The sequence below is a fragment of the Equus caballus genome, chromosome 16 (genome assembly GCF_041296265.1).
Source record: "Equus caballus isolate H_3958 breed thoroughbred chromosome 16, TB-T2T, whole genome shotgun sequence".
Taxonomy (NCBI): Eukaryota; Metazoa; Chordata; class Mammalia; order Perissodactyla; family Equidae; genus Equus; species Equus caballus.
The window spans coordinates 41,690,176-41,707,858 of record NC_091699.1 but is presented as its reverse complement, the minus strand read 5'-3'; the positions used below and the strand labels follow the sequence as shown (position 1 = coordinate 41,707,858).

General features: G+C 44.3%; 1 protein-coding gene across 6 annotated transcripts in view; it reads left to right on the top strand.

Moving 5' to 3' along the window:
• FLNB (filamin B) overlaps positions 1 to 17,683 on the top strand; it is a 133,244-nt gene that overhangs the window by 38,257 nt on the left and 77,304 nt on the right. For all 6 annotated transcript variants that reach the window (XR_011426839.1, XR_011426838.1, XM_023620203.2 and 3 more), the window contains exons 2-4: positions 12,563 to 12,811; positions 15,017 to 15,114; positions 17,283 to 17,430. Coding sequence is in view for 4 of the 6 variants with exons in the window: in XM_023620203.2 (XP_023475971.2) it covers positions 12,563 to 12,811; positions 15,017 to 15,114; positions 17,283 to 17,430 (495 nt within the window). In the remaining 2 variants the exon portion in view is untranslated. The remainder of the gene's footprint in view (positions 1 to 12,562; positions 12,812 to 15,016; positions 15,115 to 17,282; positions 17,431 to 17,683) is intronic.

Below are 17,683 nucleotides of genomic sequence, written 5' to 3'. Positions count from 1 at the left end.
AACTGAAGATGGTGACTTGTCTTGCTAAATGTCCTGGACATTTGGCTTCATGGGAGATCGTATGGGAGGTTCCACTTCTGTCTACTTTGTGAGATATTCTTTACAGATATCATAAAGCATGATGCCAAAGGGGAAGGGAATGTGTCAGAGGAAGCTGAATCTTGAAGGATGGCTAAGAAAGAGCTAGGGAGCAAAAGGTGGGAGAGGAGGGCATTCCGAGTAGAGGGAGCAGCCTGTGCAAAGACCTGGAGGGTCATGCCTTTGGATGCATGGACCAGGAACTGGAGCATAGGAGAGGGCGTGGAGAGGGCGTGAGGTGAGAGCAAGCTGGGGAGACGGGTGGAGACCAGCCGTGCGGAGCCTTGTGACCCTGCTGAGGGGTTCAGACATTGTTCCCAGTGCTGGGATATTTTACGACCTTAGGCCCTGAACCTTTCACATCAAATACAATAAACCATACCAACCTTTCACACTTAAGAAAAAGGTGTGTTTGTGTGTATTGCTGTAAAATAATTTGAATTTTTTAAACATAGTTTTCTTTTTTTGGTTATATTTGTGCTTTGTTTTATTATTTGGCCATGACTAAGCCCTTTATTTTACAATTGACTGGTTTCTCAAGAATCATAATGCATACTTGGGAATTCTTGTCATCTGAGAAAACTAACCTGTGATGCATTTGCAAATGTAATGAGATTTTTGTGAATACCGAAGTTAGCAGTTAGTGAGGAAGATGTAATGTTAAATGTAGGCATTTAATAAAGCATTTATTCACTTCAGTTTCTTTCAATTTTCTTATGTTTTGGGGCCAATCCCCCATGTCTGCCCCTACCCAGCTTTCAAATTGTTTTGTAGGACCTTAGGAAGGAGTTATGCCTGAGGAGTATGAGGGGGCCCTCCTGGGGCCAGTGGGAAGATTTGGGGAGAGTTTTGCTCTGTGAGTTTAGATGGAGTAGCCAGTAAAGGGGGCCTGACTTTTGCTGATGGCTGCGAACAATTTAGAGGTGGCCAGCAGGATTGGGAGAGAAAGGGGGTTTGGTGGGAGAGAGTGGTCAAGGATGAGTCCAGTTGGGTTTGGTAATTGGTTGACTGGGTGGGTGGTCATTTGGTAGGTGTTGTTGATCAGTGGTTGTCTGGTTGCTTGTTGATTGGTTGGTATTGATGGGTGGGTGGGTGGTGATTGGGTAGTTGATGGCAGTAGTTTCTTTCCTCTTCCTCTTCCTTTTCCTTTTCCTCTTTCTCGTGACAGGCATCATACGAGGTTCTAGGATCATAGTGATGCCAAAGACAGAGCCTGGACCCTGTCCCTAGGACACTTACGTAACAGTTGACTAAATCCCAAATTTGGATCCAGTACTACACAGAAGTTTAGAGAGTGGATTTAATCAGCACTCAAGCTACATGGCTCCTTGCTATTATTGTTATGTGTATTTTATCCTTAAATAGCACTAAGAATGCTACTTGGATGTGTTTCCGTTATTATAGAAATGATTTTTACTAACTTTCACTAAGTTGTCCCCCCTCCCTTGCATAGGAGGTTTAGAGCTAAGTGGCAGTTGGTCGAGTTCTGGAGATTTCCCCTGTTCATGTAATTTGATATTCTCGTTGCCCACATCAGGACCACCCCCGCCCTTTCTCCCGACATAGGAGGCTGTCCAAATTACCAGGTTCTGTCTCTGACTCTTCCCACTTGGCAATACGTTGTCTGTGGATGAAGATTTTGATATTAGAAGCTCTAAAGCAAACCCAGAAAGGAGGAGGCTGGTTTTGGCCTGAATTCCTCTAAATCATTCCCCATTTTTAAGAATTATGGTTTGCACTAAAACTATGAGATGTTTCTTAGTGTGGTTTTTAAGTGAGTTGGTTATCATGAGAATTTTATAAACACGTTGTTAAGGGGTATGCTTCCGTTTACCACCCTTAATTAGGAATGATGTTTTGAGAGCCTGCCTTTGTCAACCTTTATCTGCAAAACGTTGCTTCCAAGTAGCAAGGTTTTAGTTTCTTAATCATTGTCACTGAAACGGTTGTAGATTAGAGAAAGCCTCAGTGACTTATTTCCTGTCGTCCTCTGGTGTCCCTGGCCTGTCTCCCTCACACCTACTAGTTTTAAAAACGTAGTCTCCCAGCCTTTGGGCGTATACGGGAGAAGTGTTTATAGAGGATCTGAAGGGCGATTTAAGGTAGAATTACCCAAAGTATCTTCTGGAGACTATTAGTGTCCTTCGAGAGAGTATTAAAAAAAGTTCCCTAGTCCAGTAAAGTTGGGAGGTGCTGTGTGACAGCCTAGTGCTCTCCTAGAGATTGTCAATGTATATTTGCGTATTAAAGGCTCTGAGAAGTCCTCTAGCAGTTTAAAATTGTTCAATTCCATATGTCCCTGCTTATTTGACCACAGAAACCCTTTTGTCTTAGAAAACTAGCTAACATCTAGTACAGTCTTTTCTAAGATGTGGTACTAAAAATGGCCTTAGGTGTTACACAGCCTACATTTTAAAATTGTAACAGTTATGTATTTTCACATGTAGTTTAAAGAAAAAGTGAGTTGATTTAAGGAAAAAATACCCAAACCCTGGTGAATGGCCCAAGAGGTAAGAGGGTCGGCCCAGGTTTGTGAGTGTGGCCTGAGGGACAGGTGCTCCTTAGAGCCAGATTTAGGCAGAGCCGGTGTTCTTGCTGGGATGAGGAGCAGTTTCTGACTCAAATGTGGACTCTGTAGATGAAGAGCTGGTGAGGAAGACATCTGACTGGGCTGTGTGTCTTCAGTAACGGCAGCAGCTGTGGTTGGGGCGATGCCTTGGATGTTTAGCGTGTCACTTGCTTGCCCCACGCTTGGACAGTGTGCCTCAGAAATGTTAGAATGTGTTCCTGTGTTAGCAGCGAAGCTGAACTGCTATGTGCTTGGTCTGTTTATCTCACTGCCACTGCCGTTTATCGTGGGACAGAGGTCAGGGGCACAGTGATAAATCTCTTTCAGGAGGATGATGTAACCCTCAGCATTTATTTCCTCCTTGGCTTTTGCCAGCTTTGTAATAGCATCATGTCCATGTATGGGCCTCTTCCTTTGCAGCCCCCTCCTGGGCTCCAGGCAGAATGGTCAACAGCAGATTCTGGAGTTGGATGGCCTGGATTCAAACCCCAACTCCACCACGTATGAGCTTTGTGAATTTGGGCTTAGTCTATCCGCTTATCAGTTTTTTAATCTGGAAAATGTAGCTAACAGTGGTACCTCGTAGGGCAGCTGTGAGAATTCAGTGGGGTAATTGCACTGGGCCAGGCCCTCAGTCTTCTTAATGTGTAACTGAGAGGCTGGGCCTCTGCATCATGGGAAGAGCACTCCCAGGGTACCAGGAAAGGGTGTGCAAAGGAGTCGGAAAGGTTGGTGGTTGATTTTTTGGTTGCTGGCTTGAAAAACATGCCTGAAGGCAACCAGATGACTCCATCTTCATGCAATGTAATCTTCAACATGTTCTCCTCTGGCAAGCTGTTTGGAAATGGCAAAGGCCATCTCCTGAGGCAAGGAGACTGCTTGTCCAGGATGGTGTTTCCAGCTGAGGAATGGGAAGGCATTTGGATGGCCACTGTGTGAAGGCTGAGCAGAGCAGATCACCAGACGGACAACCAGGCAAACCCACGAAATCTCCATGTATTTGTTTTGATGTTGAGAGGTAGCATCGCACCTGGTGAAAATCAAATATGGGATAAAAAAATGAGAGGCCAACTCCCTCTCTCGTTCCTCCCCACCCCGACTCCCTGCTCCTCCACCCAGAAGCAGCTGCACTGTTGGTGAACAGTTTCTTGTCTCTTTGAGAGATGTTCTGTGGATATGTGAGCCCAATGATGTAACTCCCCCAGCCACCTCTTTGCGCAAATGTGAACCTACCATACACCGTGCTTTCATCATTTGATAAAACCTGTCAGTTTTCCCACATCAGTGCCTACAGATCCTGACAAGCAATTTTATTCAAGTGAAGAGTTCCATAACATACACATTACTCTGTTTCTTTCTTTTTGGGAACGTGTCAAAATTTATTATAAAAGTAATGTATGTAGCGTAGATTTTTAAAAAAATTCAAACAACACAGGAGCACGTAACAACAAAAAAAGGAATTCCATCTTTTGCCATATACCGAGTCTTCTTCCCAGAGAGAGCCAGTGAGCACAGTTTGGTGTGCATGCTTCCAGATCTTTCTGTTCAGATGCAGAATCATGTCTTTTCAAAAACAGAATTGCATGATCTATACTTTTCTACAAATTGTTCTGTTCCCTTAATATAGCAGGGAGGCCTGTCCCTATTGGAACAAACAAATCTTTCTCATCCTTTTCAAAGCAGCCTGTTATTCTCTTGCCTGAAAGTTCTGTAAAGTTTATTTTAACTATTTATTTTCGGGAAAGTGTTTAAGTTGCTTTCAGTTTTATTCCCCTGTTATATTATGTTAAGGAACTGCCTTAACGCATAAAGATCGCTTTAGTACCCAAACCTCTCCCACTCCCCATTAGAAAAAGAAATCCTGATAGGGAACTTTCTTGAATACTTTGTGCTTCAAATTGAGTTTATTGACCTTGCATTTAATTTTCTGTCAGCAGTGGCCCAGCCAGGCCCCTGCAGACTGCTCAGGAATCTGCTGGAGGAGTCGGGGTGGCCTGCAGATTTTAGCAAACTGCCAGTTCATTCAGCAGCTCTCTGAGCAAAGAACATCTTGATTCTATCAGCCTTAATCCCAGGTCCCTGATGGGCCGGCCCTTGTGGTCTTCGGCAGATGGAATGCTCGGCTGTGTTGGAAGTCTGCGTTCTGGGGTATTTGACTCTGAGCAATCTTGAACCAGAATTGAATGGCATTGAATCTTTTACAATGCTAATGGGGCACCGTTGGTCCCCAAACTTGTGTGTGTTTATGATATTATAGTAATATAACAGTAGTTGTAACGGCCCCTACTGATACGGTGGCACCCTCATCGGCAGAATACTACCTGCTTTACTATATTATCTCCCAACAGTTCAATGAGTTGAGTCCACTTATGACTCTCATCTTACAGATGAGCAGGGAAGTGACCCACCCTAGTCTCACAGCCAATAAATGGCTGTGCTTGGGAGGGGAACCAGGCTTCTCTGACTACCAGGCAAGGCCTCTGAACTCTAACTGCCCCCTCGTGACTAACTTAGTGTCCCTGGTCCCTGGGTTACTTGGCTACCTTTGTGTAAGTGGGTTTAGTTTTGCCCATGCCCATGCTCTTTATGAGTGGCTGTTGGTGGTATGGAATTCCACCCACCAGGGAAGTCCAGTGTCTGGGCTGAGAGAGCTGTGTTATGATTGAGTGGCACGTGTGTCTTGAGGCCTCCTCCTGTAATTGTGGGTTAAAGGTCCAAATTTGGGGGTACAAATTCGAGGCTTCAACTGAGCTAAAGACCTGGTACAGGGAAGAACTGTCCAAAAAGTGACAATATAGGTAAAGCAAGGAATGTGCCCCCGTATCTGTCCTTTGAGAATTTCCTTTCCTCCAACTTCGTTCTCTTTCTGTTGATAATGGTGAGAGCCAGCAGTTATAAATTATTTGGAATTTCCCTCAGCTTGGTTCCTATTCAAGACTTTAAATTGGAAGTTTTGTTCCTTTTATGACTTCATAATCTTTGGGCAGGCTGCCATTTCTGTAACAGGCTTATATGAGTTGTAACATGAGGTGAGGTATGGGGGGAAAATGCAAACTGATTTCTCCCCTTTCAAACTGAGGAAGCCACCTTGATCTGATTTTGCAACAAGGCTCAACTTTTAAAGTTTGCAGTGGAAGGATGAATACCTATCCTATTCATCATTTTTCTTCTTCTTCTTTTTAACTTTTACTGTTAATTATAAAAGAAAAAAAAAAACCCCTCAGGAAACATGGCCTAGCATGAGAAACAAAAGGTGAAAAAGTGTTTTCTTCTTTTTTCTCTTCAAAGATCTTCCATGTCTTGCCCTGGAGAAGGGGTGGGAGGGACACACCTGTTTTCACTATACTAATGTTGTCATCTCTTTGTGGAGTGTTTTAATGCCTATTTAACTTATTTTCTTACTTAAAAGCATACTTTTCATCCCGCACAGGGCCTGGCAGGCAGTAGGCAGTTAGGAACTTATTTGTTGGGTGCAAATACAGACGAATAGAACAAATTGAGCTTTCAAGTATATGAGTCACCCTAATTTCTGTTTTCCAGGGAAAGCACAGGTTAATAGGTTTGGCTAAATAAGGGCAGGGCTGCGTCTTCTCCTGTCTTCACGTGTCAGGCAGTGGGGCATGCACTGTGGAACTCCCAGATGCAGGGACAGGGCCGTGATGGTTAGAATCCGCAGTTCCTAGGGTGCAGTGGAGGCTGAGTAAGACATGGTTGAGAAAGGAAACTAAAATACTCCAGCTCTGCCTTCTGCTTGCACCTCCCAGGCCTTATGCTATCACTTTCTATGCTGTTCATCCTCCATGTTTTTCTTCCGGAACCTTGGCAGTTTAGTGATGGTGGGAATGATTGGGGCAGGTAGAAGTTCAGAGGCCCTGTGCCTCCAAGCACAGCTCCTTACTGGATATGGGGCCTGGATGTAGGTAAAAGCTATCCTCATTGGGCTGCTGTGAGGGTTCCATGAGGGGATGCCTGAGGCCCAGGCCCAGGCCCAGGCCTGGGGGAGAGGTCTGGAAGACAGAGAGCTGCTGTCACATTCTGGTTGCTGTTGATGTAAGGAGAGGAGGTGCTTAGGAGTCTTTCCCCATGTGGTTCCCCCTGCCCTCACTCCTTTCCTCAGGGGCCTCCCTGGGGGCTGCACGCGCATGCACAGGGTGGACAGTGAGCTGTGCTTCAGGTGAGGTGGGCTCGCCACATGACAGGCTGAGCCAGAGTCAGAAGGTGACGAGGACCTCCGTTCACAGCCAGCGTTTATTATTTCAGCTGGACGTGTTCTCAGCAGTTGTGGCTAGAAGCTGTGAGTGAGAGACAGACACCATCATGCTGAGGCCTTGCGAGCTTGCGCTGGGGTTTACCCACACCTCCCAGGGGCTGGACTCTGCTGCTCAGGCTCGGGAGTCCTGGGGCCCCTGTCCTGCTAGTCGCCCAGGACAATTTAGTGGCAGCAGTGGCATCAGTTAGTGCGGGGACCGGTAGCTTTGGGGTCTAAACCTAGTTTAGGATGCACTGCTTAGACCATTTTGGAGTATCTTTCCTTTTTTTGTTTTTTCATCTTTCTAACATGGTTAGAATCCTTGTTCTAACATTTCAAGGCTTTCCCAATAATACTAAGTGGGATGAGATTTACTAACTTCTAGGCGCTTTGATAGACCCATCTCATTTCGTCCAGTGTGGCTTTGCTGCTAGATAAAAAGTAATTCTCAAAAGTGATAAAAACTTCTCAAAAGTAGCGTTGAAAAGAAAGCCGACTGGGTGATGTAAATGCAACTTTTAAATAAAGGATGCCTCTTAACCAGAAAATAGGGTGTTTGGGATAAATTACAAAGCAGTACATCATCATATATCTGATCTGAAAGTCCCCCCAAAGCTCTATACCAAAGTAAAAATAAGGTATTTATGAAATAATTTCTTTCAATATTCCAGGCAAGAATTGTCTAGTAAATGAGAGAGAACAGAAGGAATAGTTGGCAAAGTAGGAAATGTGAAGTCTAAGCTTGTGCATAAGAAATGTGTTATGGGCCTATAGTAGAAATCAGGGATTTGGGAATGTTTAGTCAATTCTGTTGCAGAGAAATCTCTGTCACCACTCCCCATGCCACGCCCAGGGCAGGCATTGCTGATCTGCGCAGTAACCTTCCTCGCTAAGCCTCTGTTCCCCATGCCTTATTCACAGCTGACCTTGGTAACCCATTTTGGCAGTCTTTCTTGCTGAATCCAGATAGGGCTTCAGACTCCTTAACACAGTGAAAGAATTTTCACCTCACGTGCCAACATTATTTGCCATCCCTGGTCTATTGTATCATCTTTTGAAAAATTATTAACATAGAAAGCCTTTCCAAATGAACTCTTTATTAACTGAACCCTGACATAGTGATGTATAAAAATTGCTAGCTCGAACAGCTCCTTTGTCATCCTTGAGTAATTCATGAGCAGGAAAATGAATTGGAACTCCGGCTGACCCCACTGTCCCGACCCACCCTTATTTTATTGTGGTCTGTATTTTATTTTCCCGATAGAAATAGGCCCACGTGACTTCAGGTCTTTAAGGCCCAGAACATTCTCTTGTTATAAACTGCTGTAACAAAGAGATTTAAAAAGGCTACTCACCAGTCCTGTGAAAGTGTGGACTATGGTCATCCCCATTTGGTAGATGAGGACAAATAAGGCTCAGAGGGGGTGGACGGATTGTTCAAAGTGTGACACTCCTGGTTCCAGAACCTATACTTGCAAACCACCCTGCCACACTGCCTCTCAGCGGGTAACAGAGATGAGAGGGCAGGGAGCAGAGCCTGTGGCAGCCTGTTCCCCAGATGGCCAAGTCGTAGTGTGTCTTGGTGAATTGTCCTCAGGTGCCCTAGAAAGAGGTTTTCTGAAACCCCTCCCGCTCCTCGGTTCCTGCAGAGTTGCTTGGCTGTTTCTGACCCAGCAGCCAGCTGCATTGCGGCTAATGGATGACCTGCAGTCCTCACTCAGGAGAGCAAAATGTGGAGTGATGTCCACCCAGGCCTGTCCTCCTGGGCCCCCACCCCTGCCACCCTACTTAATTGGTAACAGCCAGGAGAGAAGGTTGTCACAGTGCACGTAGAAGGCGCGCAGATGGTTCATGGGTGTGGCGCTCCTAATATGAGTAGAAAGAGATGAAAGCTCACTATCTCCTTTACCTCGGGGGAACTTATCCACAAAGGGGATGTTTCCAAGATGCTTCTGGAGATTGTCTGAAAATAGTTGGTCTCCACCCCGGTAAATGCAGCCATTCTAGAATGCTGTTCAACAAGGCCTGGAGAATCGATGTACTGAAACGATGTGAAGACGTTCCCTCCTTGAATTTGCAGTAGCTCAAATTAACTTTCTGGCTATTTAAAAAAAAAAAAAAAAAAAGCCACTGCCCTCACTTACAAGCAACACTGGATGATTTTAAGTAGTTCCAGGAGGTGTATGTGGTTTGAGGGTCTGCCTTGCCCAGAGCCAGGGCCAAACTCCTTAGGGATTGTGATTGGTTGTGATTTGGGGAGGAGAAACTTGCATCCAGATTCCAACCCCTTGACGATCTGAGCAGATTCTAGGAGGTCGGGCAGGCGTGGCAGGCGTTGGCTTGTTTTATTCCTGAAAGAGGATCTCAGTAACCCAAGGAGGTGGAATCCTGCTGGAGAGGCTTCCGCCTGGCCTGGCCTCTTCCTCCTTTTACATTTCTGCACCGTGTTTACACTCAACATAAACATCGCAGAACACACTCACGTCGGAAAGTTCTGTAGTCCGCTGTGATGACTGCACGTCGGCACCATGACGCTGTAGCGTTTCATTTTCAAGGCGCTGGGAGTCTCCTATTTCATGTGGGTGGGAATGGGGGAGGCCTTTCGGGCAAGTCGCCATCTTTTTATTGTTCCAAGAGTTTGGTGAAGTATTTGAACCTTCACTTGTCAAAATCATTTGGAATGAGGACCCTTCTCCCTCCAGCTTCTTAGAATAGCTGAACGAAGGTATCATTTATCCCAGTGAGACCCTAATGGGGGCTTTCCCATTTGGACACCCACCTTGAATTCATTGGAAACAGAAGTTCTGGGCATTATATTTGTCATAAATTTGGCTCAGACTTTTACTGGGTCATATTTCCCCCAAAATCTTTTTGAAAAAGACTCGTGTCTCATTCCTTTAGACCAACATGTGTAAGCTGGTTAAAAAATAGAGCAAACTGGTTTCATGTTTTGATTTATGAACGAAATCTGCAAGTTTGCATTCAGAAAGCATTTAACACATAACTCAGGAAAGTTTGAGCTTTGCAGCCCGCTGGATGAGACTTTGGCCTGTTTAGACCCTGCCTGATCCACCGGCATTATCCTGACTAGCGATAAGCAGACATCCACGTTACTTCCTTTTTTTGCTTCCCCCGCCCTCACCCCCCTTCTGAAGACTTCTCTTCTCCCTTTAGCTTGAATAAAGAAAACTGGCAGGGAAATTGTTTGACCTGGAACTTCTTATGATCAATAGGTAGTAACTCAGTAATCAATAGCACTTCAAAGACAACCTTATACCAGGCCATCTAAACCAAAAAATTCAGTCACAATCAAGGACTGCCAGCTGGAGAAACGTGTGGTCCATGGGATGAATTCCTTGGATATCCGAGTTCTGTGCAAAGTCCAGTGTTTTATGCACATTAGTGCTGCTTTATTGACCACAGGACCTCAGAAGCAGAGCTGGCTTCATGGTCACACGATCTGTGCACCTGTACAGGGCCTCGTGCTCAGAAGGCCCCGTGCTTGCTTTAAGGCTGTGCTGTTGCCATCTTGAAATTCTTAATACTTTTTGGACAAGCAGCCCTGCATTTTCATTTGTCACTGGGCCTTGTGAGTTACCTGGACAGTCCTGCTTACAAGTTATCACTTATATAATTCGTTACATAGAAAATCCCTGGGCACCTTAACTTTGAGTGAGGATTGCTCAAATATAGTTTGTCTTACCAGCCAGGTCATGATAGTCTTACTTTGTCCAGTTTTAGATGATCAAGTTTTTTTATGACTGAATCTGCAACTGTAAAATTACCTTTGGTTTCTGTGGGTTTGGGTGTGGGCTTTTAAGAGGGCCTTTTCTGGTAAGAGGATGTAACAATAAACAATAATCGGGTTAACTTAAAAAAAAAAGAAGCCCCCACCCTTTCGGTTTTGAGTGGTGTGCCATTTACTCCTTATCAGCATGTGAGTATATTTTTCATGTGGTTGTAGTTGGGTTTCATTAAGTGCGGTTTGATGTGTGTTTAACCGACATTCAGGTGGCTTGTGGTGGATGGGTGCGACAGGGTGAGGGGAACTCCCAGATGAAGAAGGCTAGTTACTCCCCAGCAGGTGTGCACAGTCCTGGAGTTGGGGTGGGAGGCTGAGGAGCAAATAGTCCTTGTCTTGAGGGAGAGGACCCTGACACGATCACACATACACTGGCGGGATTGAAGGGCTGCTAACATTTGGATCTGGATCTCAAATGATGAATGATGATTTGTCCCACAGGAGGATGGGGTGAAGGGTCTTCCCATCAAAGGGAGTACAGAACACGTGGAGAGGCCCAGGGGGTTCAAAGCAAGATGTGATCCAGGAACAAGGAGTCTTGGAGCCTGGAATGTGAAGTGTAGTGGGTGGGGTAACAAGGGTGAAAAGCAGGCTGGTTGGAGGTTGTGTAGGTCTCTGAAGGTGGTATATGTTTAAGGAGTTTGACTGTGGGCAGCAGGGACCATTGGTGAATTTGGAAGCACAAAGGTACCTGACTAGAAAGATGGTTTTGGGGTTATATGAATGGTGATTCGGCTTCATGGATGTCAAGGACTCTGAGAGGCAAGGAGGGGCCGCATATTTTTTTGGGAGGGTATGGAAAAGGATTTGCCAAGAGATTTACATAGGGAGAGAATCCGTACATTGTGGAAACTACAACCGGGGTTTTGAAGGAGGAGTACAAGATGGTAATGTTTTCAGATTGAGGTCTTGGTAGAATAGGGGGTTACTATAGAGAATGTTTGTTGGGGAAAGGGTATAGGAAATCGAGAGAGAGAGAATATAAGATAATATTTGAATTTTGATGGGTGTAGATGGAGCTTATAAAGAGGACACAGAGCTGCAGAGAAGTCAAGGGGAGTGGAAAGTGGAAACCAATGGCAGTAAGATTCCTAAAAGGGACTGGCCAGGGGTATGGCATATTCTTTTAAGCTAAGAGAGGACTTACACAGGGGCCATGACTTTGGCCAGTTCCATATCCTGCCAACAGAAACTTTGTCCAATTGGATTTGTTTAACTATTAATGACTTTCTCTTATGAATGACTAACTTGTCAGAGTAGCAGAAATGAAAACGATTAGTAACATCCAGAGTTGGTGGAATTTGCGGGGAAACTGGCCTCTTATACCTGTAGATAAGTGTTTAAACAGAAACACCTTTTTATAGGGAAAAGATATCTAGGACATATTGATTAGTGGAAATAAAAATTTCAAGACCTGTTGTATAGTATGATATAAATTCAGGGCAGCAAACACATATATATATGTGTATACACACACACCCAATCTGGTAAACTATATACCACCAGGTAAACAAGTGGTTATCTCTGGAATGCAACCACCTCTTTTTCTTGTCTGTAATTCTGAAATAATTTCTTTAAATTTTAAAAGTTCTTTTTATTATGGAAAATTCCAAACATACGCAATTGTAAAAACAATAGTATAATCTATTCCCCCATGAGCCAATGACACCACTTAACATTTTGGAATCTTATTTCATCTGTTCTCATCCTCAAGTATTTTGAAGCATATTCCAGCATTACATCCTTTCGCTCTTTAATATCTCAGTACAATTCTCTAACAAATGAAGATCTCCTTTACTTTTTTACAAAGAGTGTGAGTCTGTGTAACCCAGAGCAATGACCAAGCCTCTGCCTCTCTCCTCAGATAGCAAAGCCATCGTGGATGGGAACCTGAAGCTCATCTTGGGCCTGGTGTGGACACTGATCCTCCACTACTCCATCTCCATGCCCGTGTGGGAGGATGAAGGGGATGATGATGCCAAGAAGCAGACACCAAAGCAGAGGCTGCTGGGATGGATTCAGAACAAGATCCCCTACTTGCCCATCACTAACTTTAACCAGAACTGGCAAGATGGCAAAGCCCTGGGAGCCCTGGTAGACAGCTGTGCTCCAGGTAAGTGCCCATGGCAGCCTAAGCCATCTCTTTGGGGTGGGGGTCTCTGGGCCCCTAAACCTCTTGGTTTTCAATGAGGAAGCTAGGTTTGCTGGCGTTGGTATATTTCTTCTGGTTTTAGCCCATGGTAATACAGCTAAGGGAACTGAAAATGGCTTCATTTACCTTCCCAATGTCAGGTCTTATAGATATTGACTTCTTTGAGCATTGAATACAGTTATTTATTCAGATTCCCAATGAAGGCCTTAGTGCCTAGAGTAGGCCTCGGGTTTAGCTTCCAGACTCCAATGTCTTGCTTCTTCACACACTTGGTGCTTAGTTTCCCGTTGGCTTCAGCAGGAACATGTGACCCTGTTAGGTGGATTGGCATGCAAATCTAAAAACTTCCATTGAGTGGAAAGTCCCTGTTTTTATTGACCACTGGGTTGACTATATATGGCTTTCTCCACCCTTTTCTTTCTGCATTGCTGTGAAAAAGTGTTTGGTTGGGATCCAGCTGGAGCCCTTTCCACCCTTTTCTGAGTGGTTGAGTGTACACCAAGGTAGTAATTATCCTCATTGGAGGGTTTAGATTAATGGTTAGAGCTTGCTGATATACATTCAGTAGAAAAACCAGAGCCTGTGTTTATATACATCCCCCAAAATTGTTTTTAATAAAAAATCTACTATAATAATCATATTTTCCGTTTACCGAGTGCTCTGTATGTGCAGGGCACATTAGTATTTAAGTAAGTTAGTGGTTCTCAACATGCTCAAAGCAGAATCAGCTAGTGTTAGTTGGATGGGGAAAGAGGGCTGACTGGAGGCCTCATTTTCCTTGAGAGTCTATAAGCTAATGTCATCCAGAAATAACTCAAAGTTTAGCATTAGTTCATTTCCCAGTGCCCTCTTCCTTGCTTCCACCCAAAGACACATTTTAGGATACCTCTTTCCAGTTTAAATCTGGGGATTTTTACTCCAATCCTGTACTTCTGGTGCTTACAAAGGTTTCTAAGATAACTCTAGGTTTTGGCCTGTGAATAAGTGTATTTTTTTAATTATACGGGATGCTAGTCCATTCTTTTCAGGTATGTCCAGGGACAGGATTGTGATATTGTGACTTATAATAAGAAATATATATATTTGGTCTTCATCCTCTTTCCTGGAGCAGAGCTCTGAAAACCCTTGGAATTTCCTAAGTGATAAGAGCCATGACAATGATATCTTTCAACCACACCTGAATTTGTGTTAATGAGGTGACTTTTCGAAAGCCCTAAGGATGGGGTCTGATTGTGAGGTGAACCAACCACATGATTCGAGGGTTGGAACTTTCAGCCCCATTTCAGACTCCAAGGGCTGAAAGTTGAGTGAGCCACCCATGGCCAGTGATTTAATCAACCGTGACTACATAATGAAGCCTCCACAAAAGACTCTGAACTGTGAGGATCAGGGAGCTTTTGGGTTGGTAAACACATGGAGGTGCTGGGAGGGTGGTGCACCTAGAGAGGGCATGGAAGCTCCTCACTCCTGCTTTCATACCTTGCCCTGTGTGTCTGTTCCATCCAGCTGTTCCTGAGTTATATCCTTTTATAGTAAACTAGTAATTTACTAAGTAAACTGTTTTCCTGAGTTCTGTGAGCCACTCTAGTAAATGATCGAAGCTGAGGAGGGGTGGTGGGAACCTCCGATTTGTAGCTGGTCAGTCAGAAGCCCAGGTGACAACCTGGACTTGCAGTTGGCACCTGAAGGAGGGGAGGGGGCAGTCTTGTGGGACTGAGACCTGTGGGGTCTGACACAGTCTCCACATAGATAGTATCAGATTTGAGTTAAATCATAGGACACCCAGCTGGTGTCAGCTCTACACATTTGATGACCAGAGTACAAAAGTGTGAGTGTGGTAGCTCAGAAAAATCTCTCCTGCAAAAAGGCACCAGGCCCAAATGGTTTTACAGGCTTTGCTTATTTAGTCATACCACACCTTCAAGGAATGGGTAATCCCCATTTTAATGCAAGAAAATAGCCTGAAGGAGGTCGCAGCTTCATCTCAGAACAGTTTCCACTGTGGCATACTCACATCTCTGCCCATAAAGTATATAATTCACTAAGATTTTTGGAAGAACTTGTTCTCTGAATTAAGATACCAAGTGGGCTTAATGTAAGTACATGGCTTCCTTTAATCTCTTCAGTCAGCTAAGACTAACAGAATCTTTTGTGTTATGTTAACAGGTCTGTGCCCTGACTGGGAGTCCTGGGACCCACGAAAGCCTGTGGATAATGCACGAGAAGCCATGCAACAGGCAGATGACTGGCTGGGTGTCCCACAGGTATATATACAAGCGTGCAACATCCCACGAGGTTGTTTCTACCCTGTAGCTTGTTCTGGCACTCTTGATGCCTCCTTGAGTCTGGCAGTCAGTCTGACCTCAACGTTGACCTTCAAGGAGCATTGCCTGTGGCACTCTCCCATCTTCCTCAGTTTACCCATAATAATAGATTTTCATTGACTTGTTTGCTTCTAGAGCATTCAGAGATTGTCATGTCACTCTTTGTCACATGTGACAGATTTTGTAGTATTTCTGCTCCAAAGATCTTGAAGTTTATCTCTGGACATCAGACTGCAAATGGGGACCTTAACAATTAATTTGAACTGTAAGAAATTGCTAATATTTGACCACTTTTTTACATATCTAAAAAGTTTTTTTTAATCGAATATCTTAAGGAAAGTCACAGGGCATAGAACTTTTTAAAAAATTTAAACCAGGATAACCTATCATTAATGGAAATTGTGGAAGAATTTGGATTGCCCATAATCCTATCACAGGAATATAACAAGAGAACTTGGAAATTGAATAAGTCTTGGATATCAGCTGCAGCAGCCGCATTGTTTAGTTGAGGTCCAATCTTCTGAGCCCTTCCAAGGAGTCTACAAATCTTCTCCTGACAGTTAAACACCATGACTCCCATGTGCAGAGCGCTGGTCAAGAGAAGTTATGGATAGCCAGTGCTATGGGGTAGATGACTTCACCACAGGCTCCATTAAGGTCTAAGTTGTCATTCAGGGCCGAGATCATTGTATTTCCTAACAAGATCCCTTGGGAGCTAGAAAAACTTGCCTATATTCCTTGACTTGGTTTTGGCATCATGTTTCTTCTTCATGGCCCATTTCCTGGCTCCTCCATCCTCAGGAAGTGGTGTGCTATGTTTTTCATCTCCTCTTAAACCTAAAACCATCTCCTTTTGACATTCATGTGATGTTGGCACTAGAAAGGTGTTGAAGGAGCTGTTTAGAAGAAATGCCAAATCAACGTACATCCTACATTTTATGGAACATATTGAAGGCAACAGTTCAAACCCAAATAGCTATTTTGTTGCTGCTGCTAATCATCAGAATGTTTTCTGGGCTCTTTTTACCACAAGGTGAGGGAAGCTTGGTATATATGTTGTTCATGTGCATTTGGTTCGCGAGACAGAGCCCTTCTATTCCTCCAAGAAGGTGTGGCTTACCTCTTGTTGGGGACAGGAGGATTTTTTTGTGCTGCTTAGGGCTGGTTCAGGGAGGCCACCTGTCCAGCATGGGTCTAATCTTGCTCCTAAGCTGAATATCAGGAGAAATTCACTCCCTCCCCATTTTTTTAATGGCTCTTAGTGTATTGAGACCTGTTTTCGTCAGCCCGGGCTGCTATAACAAAATACCATAGACTGGGTGGCTTAAGCAACAGACATTTCTTTCTCAGTTCCGGAGGCTGGGGAGTCCAAGAGCAAGTCCGAGAGAGAGCGTGCGCACAAGAGCACAAGAGAGCGCAAGCAAGCACGCCAGGGAGCTCTGGTCTTTCTTCCTCTTCTTATAAGGACGCTAATCCCATTGTGGGGGCTCCACCCTTGGGACATCATCTAAACCTATTTACTTCCCAAGTATTCCACCTCCTAATATTATCACTCTGGGCTTAGGGCTTCAGCATAGGAATTTTGACAGGACGCAAACAGTCTATAACAAGATGACCATATTTCTAATATGTCATTGTGTTGTCCCTGTTTTTATTTTTATTTTTTTCAGTAGTAGCTGACTTAAATTCTGACAATGGATAGATGAGCAAAGAAAAAGGCCAGTTTTTCTATGTGCTTTTTTATAAAGTGCCCTAATCCTACATGTACTTGTTTCCTCTTCCTCCTTACTTGAGGTAGTTTACCCCTTCTGGAAAGTTTGTCCAGGGGAGTAAGTGGGCTTTTTTTCCGGGATAAGGGGGTGTGAACCTCTGGAAATTACATACAGAGTTGTCTGGAGAGGGTCTTCAGCTTCCAAAGGGAATGGTGACTCCTCTGAAATGTTAAAAACACTGATTTTGGCATGCCAGTTTAAGGTAATTTCACTTAATTGAGAGACTGAGTCAAATTCTTAATATTTGTGGTGTTTAGTTTAAGAGACATTTGCAAAAACTTCAGTAGTTTCCTAGTGATGTTTTCTGGGCATTCAGCTGCCATGTCATTATTTTAGGTCATCACTCCTGAAGAAATTATTCACCCGGATGTGGATGAGCACTCGGTGATGACTTACCTGTCCCAGTTCCCCAAAGCCAAGCTCAAGCCAGGGGCTCCTCTTAAACCCAAACTCAACCCCAAGAAAGCCAGGGCCTATGGCAGAGGTAAGTGATGGTTGTCTTGGACTTGAGGCTTGTCCTCTGGTCTTAGAGAGTATTACGTGGCTTCAGGAAGAAGCTTCTCAGAATCACGAGTGTGGAGGCTTAATCCTTAAAGACACCCCAGGTCTCCTTTGTTAGATGTTTTGTACCTAAAGGTCCATTTGTTTATGACCATCTTTTTCTGCCTTGTGGATCTAGGCTTTAAGAAACACTGCTGCTTTAATGTGACGGAGACTGATGAGTTTGTTGCTTTGTG